At 44.2% G+C, this 22,682-nt stretch overlaps 1 protein-coding gene across 1 annotated transcript in view; it reads right to left on the reverse strand.

Moving 5' to 3' along the window:
• Positions 1-5,913: 5,913 nt before the first annotated feature.
• Positions 5,914-22,682, reverse strand: part of sema4gb (sema domain, immunoglobulin domain (Ig), transmembrane domain (TM) and short cytoplasmic domain, (semaphorin) 4Gb) — a 32,317-nt gene continuing 15,548 nt past the window's right edge. Inside the window, exons 8-15 of the mRNA XM_061095476.1 lie at positions 21,746-21,900; positions 16,518-16,693; positions 15,073-15,211; positions 14,739-14,961; positions 13,674-13,789; positions 12,847-13,001; positions 10,552-10,613; positions 5,914-9,768 (exon numbers count right to left, since the gene is read on the reverse strand). Of these exons, the coding sequence (XP_060951459.1) occupies positions 8,792-9,768; positions 10,552-10,613; positions 12,847-13,001; positions 13,674-13,789; positions 14,739-14,961; positions 15,073-15,211; positions 16,518-16,693; positions 21,746-21,900 (2,003 nt within the window). The 3' untranslated portion in view covers positions 5,914-8,791. The remainder of the gene's footprint in view (positions 9,769-10,551; positions 10,614-12,846; positions 13,002-13,673; positions 13,790-14,738; positions 14,962-15,072; positions 15,212-16,517; positions 16,694-21,745; positions 21,901-22,682) is intronic.

Here is a 22,682-nt window from a genome sequence, read left to right on the forward strand (position 1 = left end):
AGCTCGGACAGAAGAGCTGACGCTGCTCCAGAGGGAGATCAGTTCAGATACAACTGCTTTCTGTTCACGTCACGTCCTAAATTTATCTTTTTACTTTAAACGCTCGCCCCACTTTCCCTCAGAAGGCGGTGGCACCATTCAGACCTATTACTAAAGTAAAAGTACTAATACATTAAAAGTATTGCTGTATTAGCTCTACAATGTACTTTTAAGTATCAAAAGTACTAATTGTTGAGTACAGCAGTTGAATGTTAAGGTTAATTTAAACAACTCTATACTGTTTATTACTCTTATACCATATATCACTTAAATACATATGAATAAAAAACACTATACAGTAAATTATTCAAATAATGTGCAATACTATACAGTATTTTAATCTGAGGTATATTTTATATATCAAATTTGAATCTCTTATTTGAAGGTCAGATAAATGGAGTTAAATGTACAATATCTTCCCCGGAACTGAAGTAGAGAAGCAGAGAGAACCTAACCATGTACTTAACTACAGTACTGCAATTGAGTAAATGTACTTAGTTACCTCTTTCCATTGCATAAACAGAGTATAAACAGCAGTTCAGATACAACTGCTTTCTGTTCACGTCACGTCCTAAATTGATCTTTTTACTTTAAACGCTCGCCCCACTTTCCCTCAGAAGGCGGTGGCACCATTCAGACCTATTACTCAAAAAGTACTAATACATTAAAAGTATTGATGTATTAGCTCCACAATGTACTTTTAAGTATCAAAAGTACTAATTGTTGAGTACAGCAGTTGAATGTTAAGGTTAATTTAAACAACTCTATACTGTTTATTACTCTTATACCATATATCACTTAAATACATATGAATAAAAAACACTATACAGTCAATTATCAAAATAATGTGCAATACTATACAGTATTTTAATCTATGAGGTATATTTTATATATCAAATTTGAATCTCTTATTTGAAGGTCAGATAAATGGAGTTAAATGTACAATATCTTCCCCGGAACTGAAGTAACGAAGCAGAGAGAACGTAACAATGTACTTAACTACAGTACTGCAATTGAGTAAATGTACTTAGTTACCTCTTTCCATTGCATAAACAGAGTATAAACAGCAGTTCAGATACAACTGCTTTCTTTTCACGTCACGTCCTAAATTTATCTTTTTACTTTAAACGCTCGCCCCACTTTCCCTTCAGATGGTGGTGGCACCATTCAGACCTATTACTCAAAAAAGTACTAATACATTAAAAGTATTGATGTATTAGCTCCAAAATGTACTTTTAAGTATCAAAAGTAAAAGTAGTAATTGTTGAGTACAGCAGTTGAATGTTAAGGTTAATTTAAACAACTCTATACTGTTTATTACTCTTATACCATATATCACTTAAATACATATGAATAAAAAACACTATGCAGTCAATTATTAAAATAATGTGCAATACTATACAGTATTTTAATCTATGAGGTATATTTTATATATCAAATTTGAAACTCTTATTTGAAGGTCAGATAAATGGAGTTAAATGTACAATATCTTCCCCGGAACTGAAGTAGAGAAGCAGAGAGAACCTAACCATGTACTTAACTACAGTACTGCAATTGAGTAAATGTACTTAGTTACTTCATACCATTGCATAAACAGAGTATAAACAGCAGTTCAGATACAACTGCTTTCTTTTCACGTCACGTCCTAAATTGATCTTTTTACTTTAAACACTCGCCCCACTTTCCCCTCAGATGGCGGTGGCACCATTCAGACCTATTACTCAAAAAGTACTAATACATTAAAAGTATTGATGTATTAGCTCCACAATGTACTTTTAAGTATCAAAAGTACTAATTGTTGAGTACAGCAGTTGAATGTTAAGGTTAATTTAAACAACTCTATTCTGTTTATTACTCTTATACCATATATCACTTAAATACATATGAATAAAAAACACTATACAGTCAATTATTAAAATAATGTGCAATACTATACAGTATTTTAATCTATGAGGTATATTTTATATATCAAATTTGAATCTCTTATTTGAAGGTCAGATAAATGGAGTTAAATGTACAATATCTTCCCCGGAACTGAAGTAGAGAAGCAGAGAGAACGTAACAATGTACTTAACTACAGTACTGCAATTGAGTAAATGTACTTAGTTACCTCTTTCCATTGCATAAACAGAGTATAAACAGCAGTTCAGATACAACTGCTTTCTTTTCACGTCACGTCCTAAATTTATCTTTTTACTTTAAACACTCGCCCCACTTTCCCCTCAGATGGCGGTGGCACCATTCAGACCTATTACTCAAAAAGTACTAATACATTAAAAGTATTGATGTATTAGCTCCACAATGTACTTTTAAGTATCAAAAGTACTAATTGTTGAGTACAGCAGTTGAATGTTAAGGTTAATTTAAACAACTATATACTGTTTATTACTCTTATACCATATATCACTTAAATACATATGAATATATGAAAAACACTATACAGTCAATTATTAAAATAATGTGCAATACTATACAGTATTTTAATCTATGAGGTATATTTTATATATCAAATTTGAATCTCTTATTTGAAGGTCAGATAAACGGAGTTAAATGTACAATATCTTCCCCGGAACTGAAGTAGAGAAGCAGAGAGAACCTAACAATGTACTTAATTACAGTTCTGCAATTGAGTAAATGTACTTAGTTACTTCATACCACTGCATAAACAGAGTATAAACAGCAGTTAGTGTTTAGACAATAAAAGAGGTGTAACTTTAATCATCTGTAAATCCTAACCCTGCACTCAGGTGCTAATAAAAGCCTGGAATTCAATTTTTAAAGTTCTAATTATGTGAAAACGTGTTTGTTTTTTCATTTTCACCTTGTTTAATTCTTTCATTCATCTCTGACACCAGTTAAAACCCCCGAGCCCCCCCCCCCACTCCCCGATGGGAACTCGCACAGCTTGACCCAAGTGGGGACTTAAAAGGCTCTAAATAAAGATGCTGTTGCTAAGTAACCAGCTGTGAACATTGTCCCCACATCAGCTTGTGTTAAACCTCGGCTCTGTTACACATGTGTGTAAACGAGTGAGGTCCCATGAGCCCCTGTGGCCTCGCCGCTCGCCACCAGCTGACGACCACCGGGAAGCGTCAGGAGAACCGGATCCAGTGTGGACACGTTCTGCATCTTCTCTTCCTGTCTTCCCCTGTGGACGATGGACATATTGCAAAACACCTTTTTTTTTCTTCCAGTCTGCACATGAGCAAGTTTAATGAACACAAATAAATACGATGTGATGATAAGATCCAACATAAGAAAAACAGCTCAACGAACGAGAAGCAACAAAGTAATTTCACGTAGTCGTTGAACTTCATCGTCAACATCAGGAAATCGTACAGAACCAAGATGAAGGAAAGTGCCACAGATCACAGGGGAATAATACAAATGATTTTTTAGCAACAACTGTGCAAATTGCAAACTCTACACCAGTTTCTTTGGCCACCACTTAAAGAAATAATCTACACCTACATTAAATATAGCGTAGCTTGCATATTGAATCAGCAGGATGTCGTCTCAGAATCTGATAAAACAAGAGCTTCGCTGACGGGTTTGTGAACAGAAACAAGATGAACGTTAAACACAAGAGTGACATAGTTTACAGTGCAGAGCCACAGGCTGCTGTTAACACATCGTCCTTGAGAGAGAGAGGGAGCGAGAGAGAGAGAGAGAGAGAGAGAGAGAGAGAGAGAGAGAGAGAGAGAGAGAGAGAGAGAGAGAGAGAGAGAGAGAGAGAGGAAGAGAGAGAGGGAAGAGGGATAGAAGAGGGAGAGGAGGAGGAGTGAGGAGGAGTGAGGAGAGGGAGAGAAGAGGGAGAGGAGGAGTGAGGAGAGGGAGAGAATAGGGAGAGAAGAGGCAGAGCAGGAGGAGTGAGGAGAGGGAGAGAAGAGGGAGAGAAGAGGGAGAGGAGGAGAAGTGAGGAGAGGGAGAGAGGAGGGAGAGAAGAGGGAGAGAAGAGGGAGAGCAGGAGGAGTGAGGAGAGGGAGAGAAGAGGGAGAGAAGAGGGAGAGCAGGAGGAGTGAGGAGAGGGAGAGAAGAGGGAGAGCAGGAGGAGTGAGGAGAGGGAGAGAAGAGGGAGAGAAGAGGGAGAGCAGGAGGAGTGAGGAGAGGGAGAGAAGAGGGAGAGAAGAGAAGAGGGAGAGCAGGAGGAGTGAGGAGAGGGAGAGAATAGGGAGAGAAGAGGGAGAGAAGAGGGAGAGAAGCAGGAGTGATAAGAGGGAGAGAAGAGGGAGAGGAGGAGTGAGGAGAGGGAGAGAAGAAGGAGAGAAGAGGGGGAGCAGGAGGAGTGAGGAGAGGGAGAGAAGAGGGAGAGAAGAGGGAGAGCAGGAGGAGTGAGGAGAGGGAGAGAAGAGGGAGAGAAGAGAAGAGGGAGAGCAGGAGGAGTGAGGAGAGGGAGAGAAGAGGGAGAGAAGAGGGAGAGAAGCAGGAGGGAGACAAGCAGGAGTGAGGAGGAGTGAGGAGAGGGAGAGAAGAGGGAGAGAAGAGGGAGAGCAGGAGTGAGGAGAGGGAGAGAATAGGGAGAGAATAGGGAGAGAAGAGGGAGAGAAGCAGGAGTGATAAGAGGGAGAGAAGAGGGAGAGAAGAGGGAGAGCAGGAGGAGTGAGGAAAGGGAGAGAAGCAGGAGTGCTGCTGCAAACACATCGTCCTTGAGAGAGAGAGAGAGAGCGAGAGAGAGAGAGAGAGAGAGAGACAGAGAGAGCGAGCGAGAGAGAATCAGATGAAGCTTCCCACATGTTGGGGATTGTTCAGCTGTTATATCAGACATTTAACTCAACAGAAGCATTTCCAGTGAGTCACACCATTATATTTATGCTCCATGTTTAATCTGTGTGACACTTACAGGAAGCACAAGAAATTAATGTCACTCCACTGTTTTTCAGACATTGCACTGAACTCCAGAGAATCTCCAGACGTGGTCCTCAGGGCGAAAGCTCTGGATAACGTCCGAATGAGCGCTTGTACAACAGGAGATGCTCTGGAGGATTCACCAGGAGCGACTTGGCGTGTTGATGATGTTTCCTGTCTGAGCAGAGAATCCTGCTGCTGCGTTTCACATGTGGAAGGAAAAACCTCGGGGGGGGAGGAAGTCCAGCTCCAATCGTGAGGACATTCTCTAGAGTTCAAGTCCCTCTAGAAACATGAGAACAAGACTAAGTGTGTGTTGAACTAATGCAGAACATCTCTCTCTCTGCTCTTCGCCAACACAAACTCAAGTGCTCTTTGAAAACTGGCTCTAATTGATTAGGGGGGGGCATCACGGCCATTTGTAAACTCAGCAGGGTCCTTGAGAGAGAGAGAGAGAGAGCGAGAGAGAGAGAGCGAGAGAGAGAGAGAGAGAGAGAGAGAGAGAGAGCGAGAGCGAGAGCGAGAGCGAGAGCGAGAGCGAGCGAGAGAGAGAGAGCGAGAGAGAGAGAGAGAGAGAGCGAGAGAGAGAGAGAAGGGGGAGAAGAGGGAGAGAAGAGGGAGAGAAGCAGGAGTGAAGAGAGGGAGAGAAGAGGGAGAGAAGCAGGAGTGAAGAGGAGTGAGGAGAGGGAGAGAAGAGGGAGAGAAGAGGGAGAGAAGCAGGAGTGAAGAGAGGGAGAGAAGAGGGAGAGAAGAGGGAGAGAAGCAGGAGTGAAGAGAGGGAGAGAAGAGGGAGAGAAGAGGGAGAGAAGCAGGAGTGAAGAGAGGGAGAGAAGAGGGAGAGAAGAGGGAGAGAAGCAGGAGTGAAGAGGAGTGAGGAGAGGGAGAGAAGAGGGAGAGAAGCATCGACTGGCACTCACACAGGTGTGTGAGGGAGAGAGAGAGAGAGAGAGAGAGAGAGAGAGAGAGAGAGAGAGAGAGAGAGAGAGAGAGAGAGAGAGAGAGAGAGAGAGGGAGGGAGGGAGGGAGGGAGAGAGAGAGAGAGGGATAGAAGAGGGAGAGAAGCAGGAGTGAAGAGGAGTGAGGCGAGGGAGAGAAGAGGGAGAGCAGGAGGAGAGAGGAGAGGGAGAGAAGCATCGACTGGCACTCACACAGGTGTGTGAGGGAGAGAGAGAGAGAGAGAGAGAGAGGGAGGGAGGGAGGGAGGAAGAGAGAGAGAGAGAGAGAGAGAGAGAGAGAGAGAGAGAGAGAGAGAGAGAGAGAGAGAGAGAACATGTGAGCAGCAGATGATGCTGTGGTGCAGAGGTGATAAGACGGTGGAGACAAAGGAGGCAGGGGACAGGGAGAGAGAGGAGGAATGAAGAGGAGGAATGAAGAGGAGGATGAAGAGGAGGATGAAGAGGAGGACGAGAAGAAAGCTGAAAACATGCGACCATGCATGAACAACCAGGACGCGTAGAGCAGGTGAAAGTGTCGGGCAAGAAAGCTAAGCTAATTAATCTTTTAAAGAATATCTATTTCTACTAAATCCTCTGTTACACGTTCAAATAATGCACCAAACAAACAAATACTCAGTAAAATGCATATTTGCTTATGGAATTCACTGGATCCAGATTCTTATTAGGATTCTCAAACACTCATAAATATCAGTCCCCTTAAATTTGTCAGATTTTTTTTCTTCAATTATTCATTTAGAAAATCGAGGAAAATGTGGAAAAAACAAATCCTCAATCAGAACTTTGATGGATTTGTTGAAAGGAGCGACTGATGTTTGTGAAACATCGTGGTTAGAGTTTGAGTTCAAACCAGCTGGGCAACGAAGAGCTAACTGTACAAACAGAGGAGCAAACTTTTGAATAATCATAAATGTGTATCTGTATTAAAGAAAAGCTGAATCGAGGGCTGATGGACACTTTTCACCTCTCATCCAGCCGGCTGCTTCAGTTGATTCAAACCACCAGAACTCAAGATGAGGCCTGTGAGGCTTCTCAATCCTCACCAGCACATGTACCCCCCCGAGTGCATCTCCTCCGTTATGATTCCGTTATGATTCCGTTATGATTCTGTCCAGGTTCATAACAAAATGTCTTTCAAGAAAAAAACACGAGAGGATCTCAGAAATCTGCCTCGTTTCATCTTCATCATCCTGATTTCCCTCACGTCTCCACCGGGGACATGAAGGTCAAGTGTTTCCCGTCCGCCTCGACCTGCACGGACCACCTTCACCATCTTCATTTGGCCGTGACACGTTTACAAATTACACCCGAGGTTCACTTCAGCCACTTCTCTCCACGTTCTGCCCGTATTTCATCATCCCGCTGTTTATCCTGCCAGAGGAAAACTGTCCGCTCGGCAGTTTGTGTTGTTTTAACATTGCTCTGATGTCAGGTAAACACTGAGGAGGCTTTTGTGAAGGTTGCTGGATTTGCTGGCTGGGAAACTTCCCACCGGGGCGGAGGACAAATAGATCTGTCGTTTACCTTTTCTGTATATTTATCTTCTTTGTTGTCACATTATGTTCTAAAAGAATCCAGTGCTTCGAAATATAAGTGTCATCTTTCCATCTCAGGAGGAGAAGCAGTGGAAGTTGATCACGATGGTTTATGGGAAGCGTAGTTCTTTCACTCTTTAAATGATTAAGTTCACAGTCTTGTACCTTTGCCTTTTTTTTCCATTTGCTCTAAATCAAATGTTTTTATGGTCACGATTCATCTTGTAGCCGCTCGTCCTGGTTCCAGACTTTAAACTCTTCCAGAATCATTCACTAAAAGTTAAAGTTTATGTTGATGTGAATATTGATATTTACACGAGTAAAAGACGAGAAAAGAGTGGTTTAGAAAATAAACGTTAACAGAACTGTCTTCTTAAAGTGAAGCTCCAGATAAAAGCTTTATTTCACTCTGGTTTTTGACGCTTTCACAGAAAAACGAAGCTCATTATCGGACAATTAGTCGAGTTCACATCCAAAAACACACTATTAACCTCTGTGTAGCCGTTAGTGAAAAGGATTGATGCTGATTGGACGATTTGCAGAAGGGATTTACCGCTTTGTTAACCGGCGTCGTGTGAGTTTGATTTGTCATATTTTCGTGTATGTTAATTTGCTGTTGTCTTTTCCGCGTGCTCTTCAGAACGCCGTCTGCCTTTCAGTTGTCCAGTAGTCTTCAGAGATTAGTGCATTTCTAAGGTGTCAGCTCTGTGGTCGGATGTGGCGAGCTGGGGCTAGCTCTCCTCGATAGCCGATAATGTCGTGTTTCTTGTTTTGGATTGTGTAACAGTTCGTACACGTTGCCATTCATCATTCTTACACATAGAAAAAACCTGGAGGTCCGACATCCAGGGGCAAAGAATCCAGCTCGATCCAGTTATTACGACCAATCGGACGAGAAGGAGAATCTGAGAATCTGAGTCCAGTCCTGCGACTACAGACGAGTCAAACCTTTCTTCTTCCGGAACAGAGGAACCACAACGACGCTGTGGACAAAAACAGGAACGAGCTCATTGCGACACACGGAGTCAGGCACGCCGAGAGGAAGTGACCTCACGCTCCACAGAGGGTTAACGTTACTCAGCACTTCCCCCCCCGGCGCAAAGACACAGAATCGCCTCCTGAGCTTCTGTATTTTTTAACCCATTTCGCAGCTTTGCCTTCGTTGTGATCCAACCCAGGAGCATCACGTCTCCTCCTCATGGTTTGTTCTTGTGTTTTTTCGTCTTTGGCCGAATCGAATATCAATCTCTGGTTAATGTTGTCCATTGTTGAAGTGGAATCGTGGACCATGTGTCGCAGGAGGCTGAACATGTCAGACCAGGGATTCCGACAGCAGCGTTTCCGTTCTGCCCACGACTACGGGTCACAGCTGGGGTCAAAATAAATAACTTTATGGGACAAAGTCTGAGAGGGAAGGTCCTAGATGGAGCTCTCGTCCGGCTGCAGGTCCAGCTGCGTGTGCTTCCTCTGCTCCAGGATCCTGTTGAGCTCCTCGGTGAAGGAGTGGTAGAGCGGCGACGTGCCCTCGTGGTCGGCCTGCCGCAGCAGCACGTAGCTGTTCCCGTTCATCTTCCTCAGCACGCTGGGCAGCGTGGCCGACAGCCCGTTGGCGTAGTCCATGTTGGGAAGGGGAGGCGGCATCGGAAGGGGAGGGGCCGGCGGAGGCGTTTTGCTCGGCGACATGTTGCCCTGACCCGGAACGATCTGGAGGAAACCGTCGGCCATGTCCGCGAAGTTGGGCACGGACATGGAGTGCCGCGCCTGGCGCCCGTTGCAGTGGCTGGAGACGGTGGTCAGTTCGAACAGCGAGCTCCTCCTCTTCCTCCCGGACTCGCCCAGGACCCGCAGGCCCTGCTGGGAGAACTTGGCGTCCCGAGAGGCCCGCCTGGTGCAGAAGCTGACGTAGAGCAGCACCACGCTCAGCACCAGGCACAGCCCCCCCAGCACGGCCACCAGGGAGATGTACACCGCCTCCATGTGTCGGTAGGTCTGGAACTCGGGTCCCGGAGGCAGCGGGGCGGGGGGGGAGGGCAGGGGCCGCTCGGTGGGGCCGCCGGTGGAGACCACAGCTGGGCCGGACGCCGTGGGGGGGCTGGTGGTGGTGGTGGCGGTGGGCTCCACCGGGTAGAACGGGTCCGTGTGCACCCGGACGGTGTAGAGGTAAACCAGCACGGAGACCGAGTTCTCCACGGCGAAGCAGCGGTAGGAGCCGCTCTGCCGGAGCCGGGCGCCGATGATGAGGAGGCCGTCCGTGCCGATGCGGTAGCCCGAGGTCAGGTCGAAGCCCTGGAGGTCTTTGCCGTTCAGCGTCCAGCGTGGCGTCGCCAGGTTGGAGCGAAGTTCACACTGCAGCAGCACGTCATCGCCCGACATCACAGCACGCCGCCGATGGACGACTGAGACAAAAGAGACAAAAGAGACAAAAGAGACAAGAGACAGAGATGAGATACGGAGACGCAGCGGGACACAGAGACACGGATGGGGCGTGGCCTCAGGTCGCCTAGGTTACGATTTCAAAGGTTCAGGTGAGCAACCTGCACGGCTCCACCCACCGCCATCGCTTTGTATTACATTTCATAAGCCTCTTTAAACGTGGCGAGCTCTGCAATGCAGCCGGCTCGACCTCTTGACCTCCAGCAGCAGAGCAGCTGATTAGAATGTGAGACCTGGGGGATGGGGGGGGGCGGGGGGGGAGGCACACCCAGTGGAATCTCTTAATAGCTGCTAAGTGCTGGAGTAAAGAGGTGTGTGTGTGTGTGTGTGTGTGTGTGTGTGTGTGTGTGTGTGTGTGTGTGTGTGTGTGTGTGTGTGTGTGTGTGTGTGTGTGTGTGTGTGTGTTGGACTTCTTTCACCCCATAATCTGTGTGTGTGTGTGTGTGTGTGTGTGTGTGTGTGTGTGTGTGTGTGTGTGTGTGTGTGTGTGTGTGTGTGTGTGTGTGTGTGTGTGTGTGTGAGTGTGTTGGACTTCTTCTTTCACCCCATAATCTGTGTGAGTGTGTGTGTGGGAGAGAGAGAGAGACAAAGAGAGAGGGAGGCAAGGACACTGAGTGGCAGGTGAGTAGAGTAGAGTGTGTGTGTGTGCGTGTGTGTGTCTCTGTGTGTGTGTGTGTGCGTGTGTGTGTGCGTGTGCGTGTGCGTGTGCGTGTGCGTGTGCGTGTGTGTGTGTGTGTGTAACATACCGTTTCCTGAGTTCTCCTTGCAGCCTCTGGTCCCTCTCAGAATATCCTGAGTTATGTTTGACCTGAAATAAGATGATTTAAAATTCAGTCACTGAGTATTTAAACAGGATTTAAAGCAGAAGCACGGGAGGTCGATTCCCACTCGAAGGTTCAGGGTGAGAAGTGGGAACGAGAGAGGAGTTTATCGAAGAGTCGTTTTTTAAAACCCAGAATAATCCTGTTTTACTCTCCAGCCATATTTCTCCAAGACTGATAACAAAAATAATGTCATTGCTTCAGGATGAAGTTACTAGGGTTGAAAAATTCCGGGAATATTCAAAGTTGGAAACTTTCCATGGGAATTAACGGGAATTAACGGGAATATACGGGAATTAACAGGAATTAACGGGAATAAACTGGAAATGTTGTGGGTAATTTATACTAACTGTATTTACCTTGTCAAATACAGACATAAATATAAACATTTTGTTGTGTCATAGGCTGATTTGAGTCCTGAGGAAACTTTGGGCACTTGACTATATGCTTCTGCATCGTTGTGTCATTCTTAACATAGGTCTTTGCACAGTATTTGCAAATGTACACAGCCTTTCCTTCTACATTGGATGGGGTGAAATGTCTCCACACATGAGATAGTGCACGTGGCATTGTTCTGTAGAATAAGATGAGAAAAAAGTTTGTAAAAAAACACTAATGCAATGCCAGAGATATAAATAGTTAGCCAAACAATTGGAATCGTCTGTAAACATATTTTACAATTGATGGATAAATGAATGGAAATAGTCTAGATGAACAGATGAACAATCCTCAATCAGCATGCTAATATATTTTCCCAGTAATATCATGGAAACTTACCTGACTAGTCCTTCACTCTACAGCAGGCCTCAGTAGCCCTGCTGTAGAGTGAAGCATGCTGGGAGTTATCTGTGCATGTGATGGAAGAATGCACAGTGGAGGGTTGAAACTCAACGTTCCACACATCTTTAAAATAGAGTTTTGAATGATGTTTTTATTGCTCAGCATTTAATTTGCGTAGTTTTTTTTTTTTCAAAATTCCCAAAATTCCCGAGCTTAACTTCCCATGGAAAGTTTCCAGAAAGTATATACCAGAACCTTTCCGCCCCTTTGCAACCCTAGAAGTGACCATTGAATGTTTACGCTGTAAACCAGGATAAGGTTTCCCATTAACGCCCCCCCCCCCCGACTGTGCTGCTGCCTCAGACGCTCCAGAACAAATCCACAGGAGAGGCCGACGTGTCCAGAGCAGTGATGGAGATTAAGATGTCTGCTGCTCATTCATGCAGAGTGAATGAAGAGGGGCACAAACAGGCCCCAGTGCAAGATGGAGCCAGAGTGTGTGTCTGGGTTTGTGTGTGTGTGTGTGTGACAGAGAGAGAGAGAGAGTGTGTTTGGTGGGATGAATGAATCCCAACAGCCCCAGTATCCTCAGGTCAAACAGTGCACGACTAAAAACACTTTACAAGATGCCAAGACTAAGTTTTAATAAAAAATATCTTACAGTGGATTTAATTTGACAGGATTCAGGTTCCTTCCTTCAAGAGGAGGAACTCAAACATTTTATTCAAGTAAATCTACAAATAAATGGACAAATCTTTCTACTTACAACAAGTAATCGTCAATAACTCCTCTTATAAACAGATAATGACGATAGTAGAATGTTGATTGACGACAAAAACTGGAAATTAGGAAACAGTTTAAAGCCTGAAAACTTAATTGTAAGTGTTTCTCTGTTTTAAATACTGATTTAAGGTATGAAAAAGAAGGCGTTTTTACTTTGAGTTGAGTTTTTAGGACTTTGATTTTAGCTATGTACTTGTGGCACTCTGAGATCCTCGGATGAAGAGTGCCTTACAAATAAAATGAATTATTATTATTATTATTATTAAAGTGTTTTAAAAATCAGAATGAATTTCTTTCAGTGGGTTTTGAGAGGGTTACTCATTTGTAATTCAAACCTTCCCACTCCAGATGAAGCTCCCACTGAGCTGCAGCGAGCTGACGAGACAAATTGAGGTCGACCACATTGTCTCAGACCTGCTTTCATAAAGAGTCGGAAGGGAAAGTAAAGCGCATAAATAATTAATAAGACTCCAGGATCTGTTTTGGGCCCCGAAGGGAAAGAAGTAAACATCGTCTGAAAAGGTCGAGTTACGCAAAAGTGAACCCTGTCAAAATGATTCATCTCTGTTTGGAGGTTTATTATTTTAAAAGAGGATGTTTTTAATATTAATAATAACTGTGCTAAACATTATTCCAGCACGTTAGAGTCCACCTCACCTCTGTGCACTGGAGGATATTTCTACGCACGCCCCCCCGTCCCAGCCGCAGAACGGGTCTCTGGCGAACACGCAGTCGTAACAGGAAGTGTATCTCCGACACGCCGACATCGGGACCTGCACGACTCCAGAGTGTGAGCCAGCGTAGACGCTCCGCTGGGAAACAAAGAATATTGTAATGAATTTCAATATAAGCACCAAACTCTAATCAGTTCATCCTTATGTCCAACTGAACATTTGTTCCAATTTTGCAGAAATTCCCTCAACGTCTTCTTGAGATATCGTGTTCAGAATGGGAGGGACCAACAAACCCAAAATATAATGGGGATGCTGGTGCGGAGAAATTATCTAATTTACTGATTCTGTAAATGAGTGTGAAAATCAAATGTCAACATCATTTGCATATTTGCATATTTGCACCAGCACCATAACAAGCATTTTTGATCATTTGCACTACTGCACAAATTGAACATTCACCTGTAAGTATATATATTTAGATGTATATATTTTATTTTCTATTTAAAATTTTTGATATTCTATTTCATTGTTATTCCATTTTATTCTTTTTTATTCTATTTTATTCTATTTTATACTTGAGCATTGCTTAAAGAGAGTGTGTGACCCAAGCATTTCACTGACAGTGACTGCTTCACGTTATCTCTGTTCATTTGACAATAAAAAATCTTGAATCTTGAATCTTGATCTTGAATCTTGAATCTTGAATCTTGAATCATGTTTATACCTCATTTCTACGCAGCTAATTAATCTACTCGATTATGTCATTGGCCATTTTAAACCCGGGTTAATTTGACGTGTATGCAAACGTACCAGAGCCGAGGAGATGACCAGACTCTCTACGGGCTGAGGTTTGTCAAACAGCTGCAGCTCCTCTATGATGTGCATTTCTCCTTCGATGTCCACGGCTCTGTGCAGCCAGCCGTCATCTGCAGGAGGAGACACAACCTCGTCAACCAGGACAACACAATACACACAACTAGGGTTGCAAAATTCCGGGAATATTCAAAGTTGGAAACTTTCCATGGGAATTAACGGGAATATACAGGAATTAACGGGAATTAACGGGAATAAACTGGAAATGTTGTGGGTAATTTATTCTAACTGTATTTACCTTGTCATATACAGACATAAATATAAACATTTTGTTGTGTCATAGGCTGATTTGAGTCCTGAGGAAACTTTGGGCACTTGACTATATGCTTCTGCATCGTTGTGTCATTCTTAACATAGGTCTTTGCACAGTATTTTCAAATGTACACAGCCTTTCCTTCTACATTGGATGAGGTGAAATGTCTCCACACATGAGAGAGTGCACGTGGCATTGTTCTGTAGAATAAGATGAGAAAAAAGTTTGTAAAAAAACACTAATGCAATGCCAGAGATATAAATAGTTAGCCAAACAATTGGAATCATCTGTAAACATATTTTACAATTGATGGATAAATGAATGGAAATAGTCTAGATGAACAGATGAACAATCCTCAATCAGCATGCTAATATATTTTCCAAATAATATCATGGAAACTTACCTGACTAGTCCTTCACTCTACAGCAGGCCTCAATAGCCCTGCTGTAGAGTGAAGCATGCTGGGAGTTATCTGTGCATGTGATGGAAGAATGCACAGTGGAGGGTTGAAACTCAACGTTCCATACATCTTTAAAATAGAGTTTTGAATGATGTTTTTATTGCTCAGTTTAATTTGCTTAGTTGTTTTTTTTTCAAAATTCCCCAAATTCCCAAGCTAAACTTCCCATGGAAAGTTTCAGGAAAGTTTCCGGAAATTTACCGGAAACTTTCCGCCCCTTTGCAACCCTACACACAACTACATAGAGTAGGTCTTAGAGTTGTGTTTCCACCGGAGTCGCTGGACTCACCAGTTCCCAGAAACAGGACGGTGTAAATGTTCCCATCCAGCCCCGGCTCCCTGTGCACGACGATCTTGACATAGTTGACGCTCCTCTTGAACAACAGGGGGCGCACTCCCACCGGGTGCACCTGGCCGGCCATGAGCGGATGCCTCCTGGCGAAGGTGAGCACATTGTCTGGGAGGTCACGAGAGGAGTTGATGCCCTGGGACCGGTGCCGATCTGTTATACACTGAGAGAAAGGGTTGTTTGAATATAACGATGATAATAAAATAATAAAATGATGGTATGAAGTTTTATTTACATTTTATTTACAGTTTATTTAGTTTTATTTTAAACGTACAGATCCAGGTCTCGGCTCCGGCACCTTCCCGGTGAACTCCCTCCACTTGGAGTCCTGCACCTCCATGTACGGCCCCTCGAAGACCCTCTGCACGTCGGAGAAGGCGTACTGGCAGATCGCTGAGGCCTTGATGTTCTTCCTGAAAGACGACACCCCCCCCCCCGACCAGAGGACACGAGCTCAGGATTAATGATTCAACGCTGAACACACACTGAGCGAGAGAGAGAGAGAGAGAGAGAGAGAGAGAGAGAGAGAGAGAGAGAGAGCTGAACACACACTGAGAGGTTATTGTCTGAGGAGCCACCGCCGGGGTCGGATTTCAAACGCTCCTGCAAAACTCTGCGGGTGTTGACGTTTTGTTTTCCATCACATTTTCCTCCTGGATTTGATCATTTGTTTGTCTTGTGTGGACCCCCCCCCACCCCCCCCCCTTCTCCCCCTTCTCCACTCCCTGTGAGTCAGGAGTAAAACCCAGTTGTGGTTTTATTCCTGAAGCACCTGCGAAAGAAAGGATTTGTCCGACCACATAACAGCAGCATGAGTCGTCAGCAGCCAGGTGACCCTGAGGGGGGGGGGGGGGGGAGATTAGTAACGGGGGTGGGGGGGTGGGGGGGGTGCGTCACATTCTTCTGTCCGTTGTGAGTCCGGCTTCAAACGCACTCAGGTGAGGAAGATGTGAAACCACAATCCGTCTTTAAATCTGGGGAGAGGTGTCGCCCGGGGGGGGGGTGGGGGGTTTACTCATTCATGCACAGGTGTGACTAATGCACTCACACAGGTGTGGGAGGGAGAGAAGGGAGAGAGAGAGAGAGAGAGAGAGAGAGAGAGAGAGAGAGAGAGAGAGAGAGAGAAGGGGGAGAAGAGGGAGAGAAGAGGGAGAGGAGGAGGAGTTAGGAGAGGGAGAGAAGAGGGAGAGAAGAGGGAGAGGAGAAGTGAGGAGAGGGTGAGAGAGAGAGAGAGAGAGCGAAGGGGGAGAAGAGGGAGAGAAGAGGGAGAGGAGGAGTGAAGAGAGGGTGAGAAGCAGGAGTGAAGAGGGAGAGGAGGGGGAGAGGAGTGAGGAGAGGGAGAGAGAGAGAGAGAGAGAGAGAGAGAGAGAGAGAGAGAGAGAGAGAGAGAGAGAAGGGGGAGAGAGAGAGAGAAGAGGGAGAGGAGGAGCAGTGAGGAGAGGGTGAGAAGCAGGAGTGAAGAGGGAGAGGAGGGGGAGTGAGGAGTGAGGAGAGGGAGAGAGAGAGAGAGAGAGAGAGAGAGAGAGAGAGAGAGAGAGAGAGAGAGAGAGAGAGTGAGAGAGAGAGAGAGAGAGAAGGGGGAGAGAGAGAGAGAGAAGAGGGAGAGGAGGAGGAGTGAGGTCACGGTGGAAGAGCGAATCACCTTCTTTGTGACCCTGCACCCGCCTGGAATCAGAGAAATCGTTGTGCTCTATGAAAGCAGAAGTTAACGTCTCTTACCACTCGAGGCCGAAGATGCCGTAGAAGATGCTGCTCTGCGCGTCCCGCCCCTGCAGCACGAACACGCTGCGCAGGATGTTGAGGTGCAGCTCGTATTCTGGGACGGAACAAACCATCCTGGCCTTGAGGAAGGAGGTCCACTTCCTCTGCAGGGTCCGCTGGCCCCCCCAGTCCGTCTGCAGCCACAGGAGACAGCAGAGGGACGAGAAAATCAATGCAAGCCAAGATCCAGTCACTCAGTTGAGATGATGTATTCTGGCATTTACACTTTCCAATCCCTCAAATCCACGCCCTCATTTATCACGTGTGCGTCGATGGCCACTAATCTGATTGTAATAAAAAGTGACAAACGTACGTCTACAAAACGATAGCAATCAAATCATGATTTACACCTATAGTCCAGGCAAAGTAGCCCATTTTGGAGCCAAAAATAGAAGTAATTGTAAAATAATTTTTTTGAGCATAGATTATTTCTATGAGGTGTCCAGAACAACATACTGAAAGTCCTAAGAAATCCTAGTTGAGGAAATATGTTTAATTCTCATCATTGTGTTTCAATAAGGCAACAATACACCCCAAAAAGACTATTTTTTTCCTTTACTCCTATCAAAATGAAACTTTACACAATGAAAGTAGCCATAAAACGTAACATTTTTTGTATTACAAGTTTCTTTGAAAATGAATTTATGTATGTATTTGTCATACATATGAATGGTGTTTCTGCCTATGCAAATTAGGACATATTCAATAAGTGTGGAGCTCATGTGCTTGTCAAATTCATTTCAAAAGAAACTTGTAATACAAAAAAAGTTACTTTTCATAAATACTTTTACTATGTTAAGTTTTATTGTGGTAGGAGTAAAGGAAAAATTAAGCCTATTTGGGGCATATTTGATAAGTGTATAGCTCATTTGCATATTCAAATTCATTTTCAAAGAAACTTGTAATACAACAAATGTTACGTTTCATGGTTACTTTCATTGTGTAAAGTTTTATTTTGATAGGAGTAAAGGAAAAAAATAGTCTTTTTGGGGTGTATTGTTGCCTTATTGGCACATTGATGAGAATTAAACACATTTCCTCAACTAGGATTTCTTAGGACTTTTAGTATGTTTTTCTGGACACCTCATAGAAATGATCTATGCTGAAAAAAATTCTTTTACAATTAGTCGGTCGTAAAACGCTACTTTGCCTGGACTACTAGTTATACTCGTAGAGGAGGCAAGGAGAGAGAGGTAGAGTCTTATGTAAGTGGAGCTGAAGCGTTAGACTTCTAACTCTGAGAACATCGACTGTGGCACATTTGCTCTAATTGCATTTCTGGAGCCGTGGGAGGTGAAGCTGCAGGAGCTCTCTCTCTAAAAGAGTCATTTAGCACACCTCCTTTAAAGTGAGGAAAAAGAGAGGGAGTCGACTCAATTTTTTAAAAACTCGTCTGTGTTTACGTCTTCTGCAGAGATGTGTCGTTCATCAGATCGCTCTGCCGGCCTCGGCCTCACACACAGAGAGACAAAGCAGCTTAAAATCCACTTGACACCGAAGAATCTCAAACTAAACTGTCGGCATCAGGAGAACTTCCATCGAAAACACCAACTCAATTGGTAGTGACAGGGAAAAGCAAAGAGAGGGAGAGGACTGCAGATGGATGCGAGCTGGCCTTGGCAGGGACGGGAAGATGGATGCTGCGGAGAAGACATCATAAAAGAGTCCTATGGAGATGGATGCCAGGTTATTACTGTGGGAAGAGCTGAAGGGATCCGATGAATCACAATCTACGTCAATCACAGTCGGGTCAGCGAGTCGTCACCATGTAAATCTGAGAGAATCCAAGGATGTCATCGTAAAGAAACGCCTGTGGATGAATTATCCCTGGAGATGGTGCTGTTGTGTAACGTGAGGCTGGTTTCTGAATTCATAATATAGAAGAAATTACTAAAAATAGCACAAATCATCTGCCTGTGTCACTGAAACACACTGTTCTCTGTGAAACTAGGTTGTGATGGCCGAGGAAGTCGGAGCCGAGCAGAGAGGAGGAGGAGGAGGAGGAGGCCGACTCGTTAGCAGCTCAGGAAATGGCTCCATGTCAGCGGTTTCAGAGAAGACTGCCAGAGGCGTCACCGCCGGCAGATCGGCCTCCACCCGGCCTCCACCCGGCCTCCACCCGGCCTCCACCCGGCCTCCACCCGGCCCGGTGTCTGGCTGCCACGAACATAGATATCATATATAAAGGCTAGATGTCTCGTCTGCGTTGCCGGCCAACGGAGACGAATGTCCGCACATGGCGGCCATCTTGCTAGGGGGCAGCTAGCTCACCCATAACATTGTGTTGGTAGTGGTAAATAACCATAACTTGCTCAATTTTCAACCGATTTTTAAACGGTTTAAGTTTGTTATAAACGTCAGAGATGTAGTTATGACACTGCATACTTATGAATAATTATGTTATTTTCTAAAAAAATCTATAGTTTATGCAGTGTCATAACTAGGGTTGCAAAATTCCAGGAATATTCAAAGTTGGAAACTTTCCATGGGAATTAACGGGAATAAACGGGAATAAACGGGAATTAACGGGAATAAACTGGAAATGTTGTGGGTAATTTATACTAACTGTATTTACCTTGTCATATACAGACATAAATATAAACATTTTGTTGTGTCATAGGCTGATTTGAGCCCTGAGGAAACTTTGGGCACTTGACTATATGCTTCTGCATCGTTGTGTCATTCTTAACATAGGTCTTTGCACAGTATTTGCAAATGTACACAGCCTTTCCTTCTACATTGGATGGGGTGAAATGTCTCCACACATGAGAGAGTGCACGTGGCATTGTTCTGTAGAATAAAATGAGAAAAAAGTTTGTAAAAAAACTCTAATGCAATGCCAGAGATATAAATAGTTAGCCAAACAATTGGAATCGTCTGTAAACATATTTTACAATTGATGGATAAATGAATGGAAATAGTCTAGATGACCAGATGAACAATCCTCAATCAGCATGCTGATATATTTTCTCCAGTAATATCATGGAAACTTACCTGACTAGTCCTGCACTCTACAGCAGGCCTCAATAGCCCTGCTGTAGAGTGAAGCATGCTGGGAGTTATCTGTGCATGTGATGGAAGAATGCACAGTGGAGGGTTGAAACTCAACGTGCAGTGTGTGCTGCATTCCATACATCTTTAAAATAGTGTTTTGAATGATGTTTTTATTGCTCAGCGTTTAATTTGCATAGTTGTTTTTTTTTCAAAATTCCCAAAATTCCCGAGCTAAACTTCCCATGGAAAGTTTCCGGAAAGTTTTTCCGGAAATTTACCGGAAAGTTTCCGCCCCTTTGCAACCTTAGTCATAACTACATCTCTGACGTTTATAACAAACCAGATCGTTTAAAAATCTGTTGAAAATTGAGCAAGTTCTGGTTATTTACCACTACCAACACAATGTTATGGGTGAGCGAGATGCCCCCTAGCATGTGCGGACGTCCGGCTCCGTCGAACGAGACATCTAGTCTTTATATATAGATCTATGGCCACGAGGGCCGAGGCAGGGAGCCGCTCGACATCTGCATGCGACGCTGTGGCCTAGTTCAGAGTCATGAGACTCTCCACAGCTGTGAGGAGAGGAGGCCAGACCTCGTTTCCTTCTTTTAGACACAGGGAGGATTAGTGGAACATGAAGAGTTCAAAGGTTGTGAAGACAAAATCCTTAATTATTTCATGGCCTGCAGTTGTTTGCTTATTATTATTGTAAATGAATGTGCGATCTGACGAAAATGGTTATTTAAAGATAATGGATTTTCATCAATTTCGGAGGGAATATTACTTTAAGGGTTTCTCCAGATGATTCCTCCTCGAAGCTGATTGGTCGCTCTTGCAGAGGTGGGTGTGTTCAGCTACACTCCGTCTACCTGCTGTTTAACTATAAGCTTGAAGCGAGTGCGTGTATAGTGTCAGTGGTGCTGCCTGCCCGCTGAAGCTGGTAAAACGTTTATGGATGTTTTAATTTGCTCAATTTGATGCACAACAAAAACAAAGCACTCACGGCTGTGAAAAGACTAAACTAAGCTCCTCTCCTGATGTCAGGTCGGAACAAGCGGCGTTGTCACTTTTACGAGTCGCTTTAGTTAAAAGTCACAGCTGCAATTACAAGGTCGGGCCATTTAAAATTTATATTTCACTTTAATCAAGTCTGCAGTGAACGGAGTCAGATTGAGGTGAAGGCTGCAGCTGCACGAGGAGAAAGATGAAGAGCCTGAACTCAAAGAATCCAAACACCGAGAATGAAGTGATTAGAGTTCTTGCAGGAAAATCACAATATATTTCAAAGTGACATTGATGAATTAATCAATATCCAGCAGAAGGCGTCACTATGGGCAGTAAACATGGATATATAATATCGATGGATGAAGCCAGAAATGTGATGTATTCCAATGTCGTAAAAAGAGGCTATAAACTGAAGTGGAGCAGCTCCAGGAGAAGCTGGGATACAAGAAATTAAATCATAAATCTGTGGAATTATCATCTCCAGCTGGTCCTGAAACAGAGAACCACAGCCGGTCCCTTTGTTGCCGGCCAGAATCCCAGTCCGCTCACTGGTCCTGGCAGTTTAACTCACTCTGATTGGCTGTTAACACCAACATCCAATCAGATCTCTTCTGCTGCGAGTTCTTTTCACCATCTCCCCAAAAAGGTGTTAAATGTGAAATTCTTGTTTCGGTCATAATACAAAAAGACTTGAACAGTGGTTTCAGCCCAGCAGCGAACTGGAATGTGACGGTAATTACACCAGCATGTGTGAAATAAAAGAAACGGCAGGGAGGAAGAGCGAGAGGAGGAAGAGCGAGAGGAGGAAGAGGAACCTCGAGGAAACGGGCGCTGTCTGGACCGGAGATGCTGATCGCAAGTGAAATGAGGTGAGAGGGAGAAAGAGGAGGAGGAGGAGGAGGAGGCGAGGAAGAGGGCGAGATGGCACTAAAGGCAGGGGAGGGGGGGCTGCCATTAGAGGTGGAGGTTGGCGGGCTGGTAGTTTGCCTGGCAACAGTGAGAAAGAGAAGAAACTGCTGCTTCACTCAGTGAAACGACCGGAGGAGCAGATCTGCAGCTGAGAGAAGAAACTCTTTCTCTGTGATGGAGATGAAAACCTGAATCAATCCCCCCCCATCTTCATTATTAAACTTCCTGAACCCGGTGAGTGTGGTTAGCACGGCTCGGCTCGGCTCCCGGGTTCTGACCTTGCAGACTCGGGCGACCCGGGACACCTTGGTCTGGCTCGGGTAGGACGCCTGCTCCTGGCTCCGCTCCGTGAAGAAGAAGTAAATCTTGTCGTCGTCCCCGATGGAGCTGTTGATGCTTTCCTTCAGCAGCACCGAGCCCACGAAGTCCGCCTCTGCACAGGCACACACACACACACACACACACACACACACACACACACACACACACACACACACACACACACACACACACACACACACACACACACACACAGAGACACACACACAGTCACACAGACACACACACACAAACCAGACCTATGAGCAGCCTGCAAAGTGTCTCCTTGGAAACTAAAGACAGTGATTTGCCTGAACTGAACGAGTTACAGCTGCAATGCGCTAAAAACTTTTCTTATGTGATATTTATTCAGTTTCTGTTTTAAAAAATAAACGTCCAAGTAAAAATGTTATAAAATGTCAACGAAGTTTGGTGCATTTAGTGATTTACTGCAAGTGACAGTCGATAAACAAGTGTGTGAAGTCACTTGCTGTTTATTGATTTACATTGCAATATTTATATTTTCCTTTATACTATCTTGTAGTATTATTTATATTATGGTCACTTACTTTTAATTATTTTTTCTGTATCATGGTCACTACTGTTGCAATATTACTTATAATACTTTTGTTTTCATTACAATAACACTTACATCACTCCACTTTCTCCCCAGTACCTGCTTTTGCACAGTGTCTGTTTTGCAGGTTGTTTTTGTTTTCTGTATATTTTTACTCTCATTATGTGTAGTTTAGTAGTGTATATATTTTGATCTTTCTTTTTTATTGTTGCTTCGGCACTGTTATTTAAATTCTGTTTTTCTCTTTTTTGCTCTAACAAGTGAATTTCCCCGTTGTGTGGATAAATAAAGAAATCTAATCTAATCTAATCTAATTTTAA

Source organism: Limanda limanda, chromosome 21 (assembly GCF_963576545.1).
Source record: "Limanda limanda chromosome 21, fLimLim1.1, whole genome shotgun sequence".
NCBI lineage: Eukaryota > Metazoa > Chordata > Actinopteri > Pleuronectiformes > Pleuronectidae > Limanda > Limanda limanda.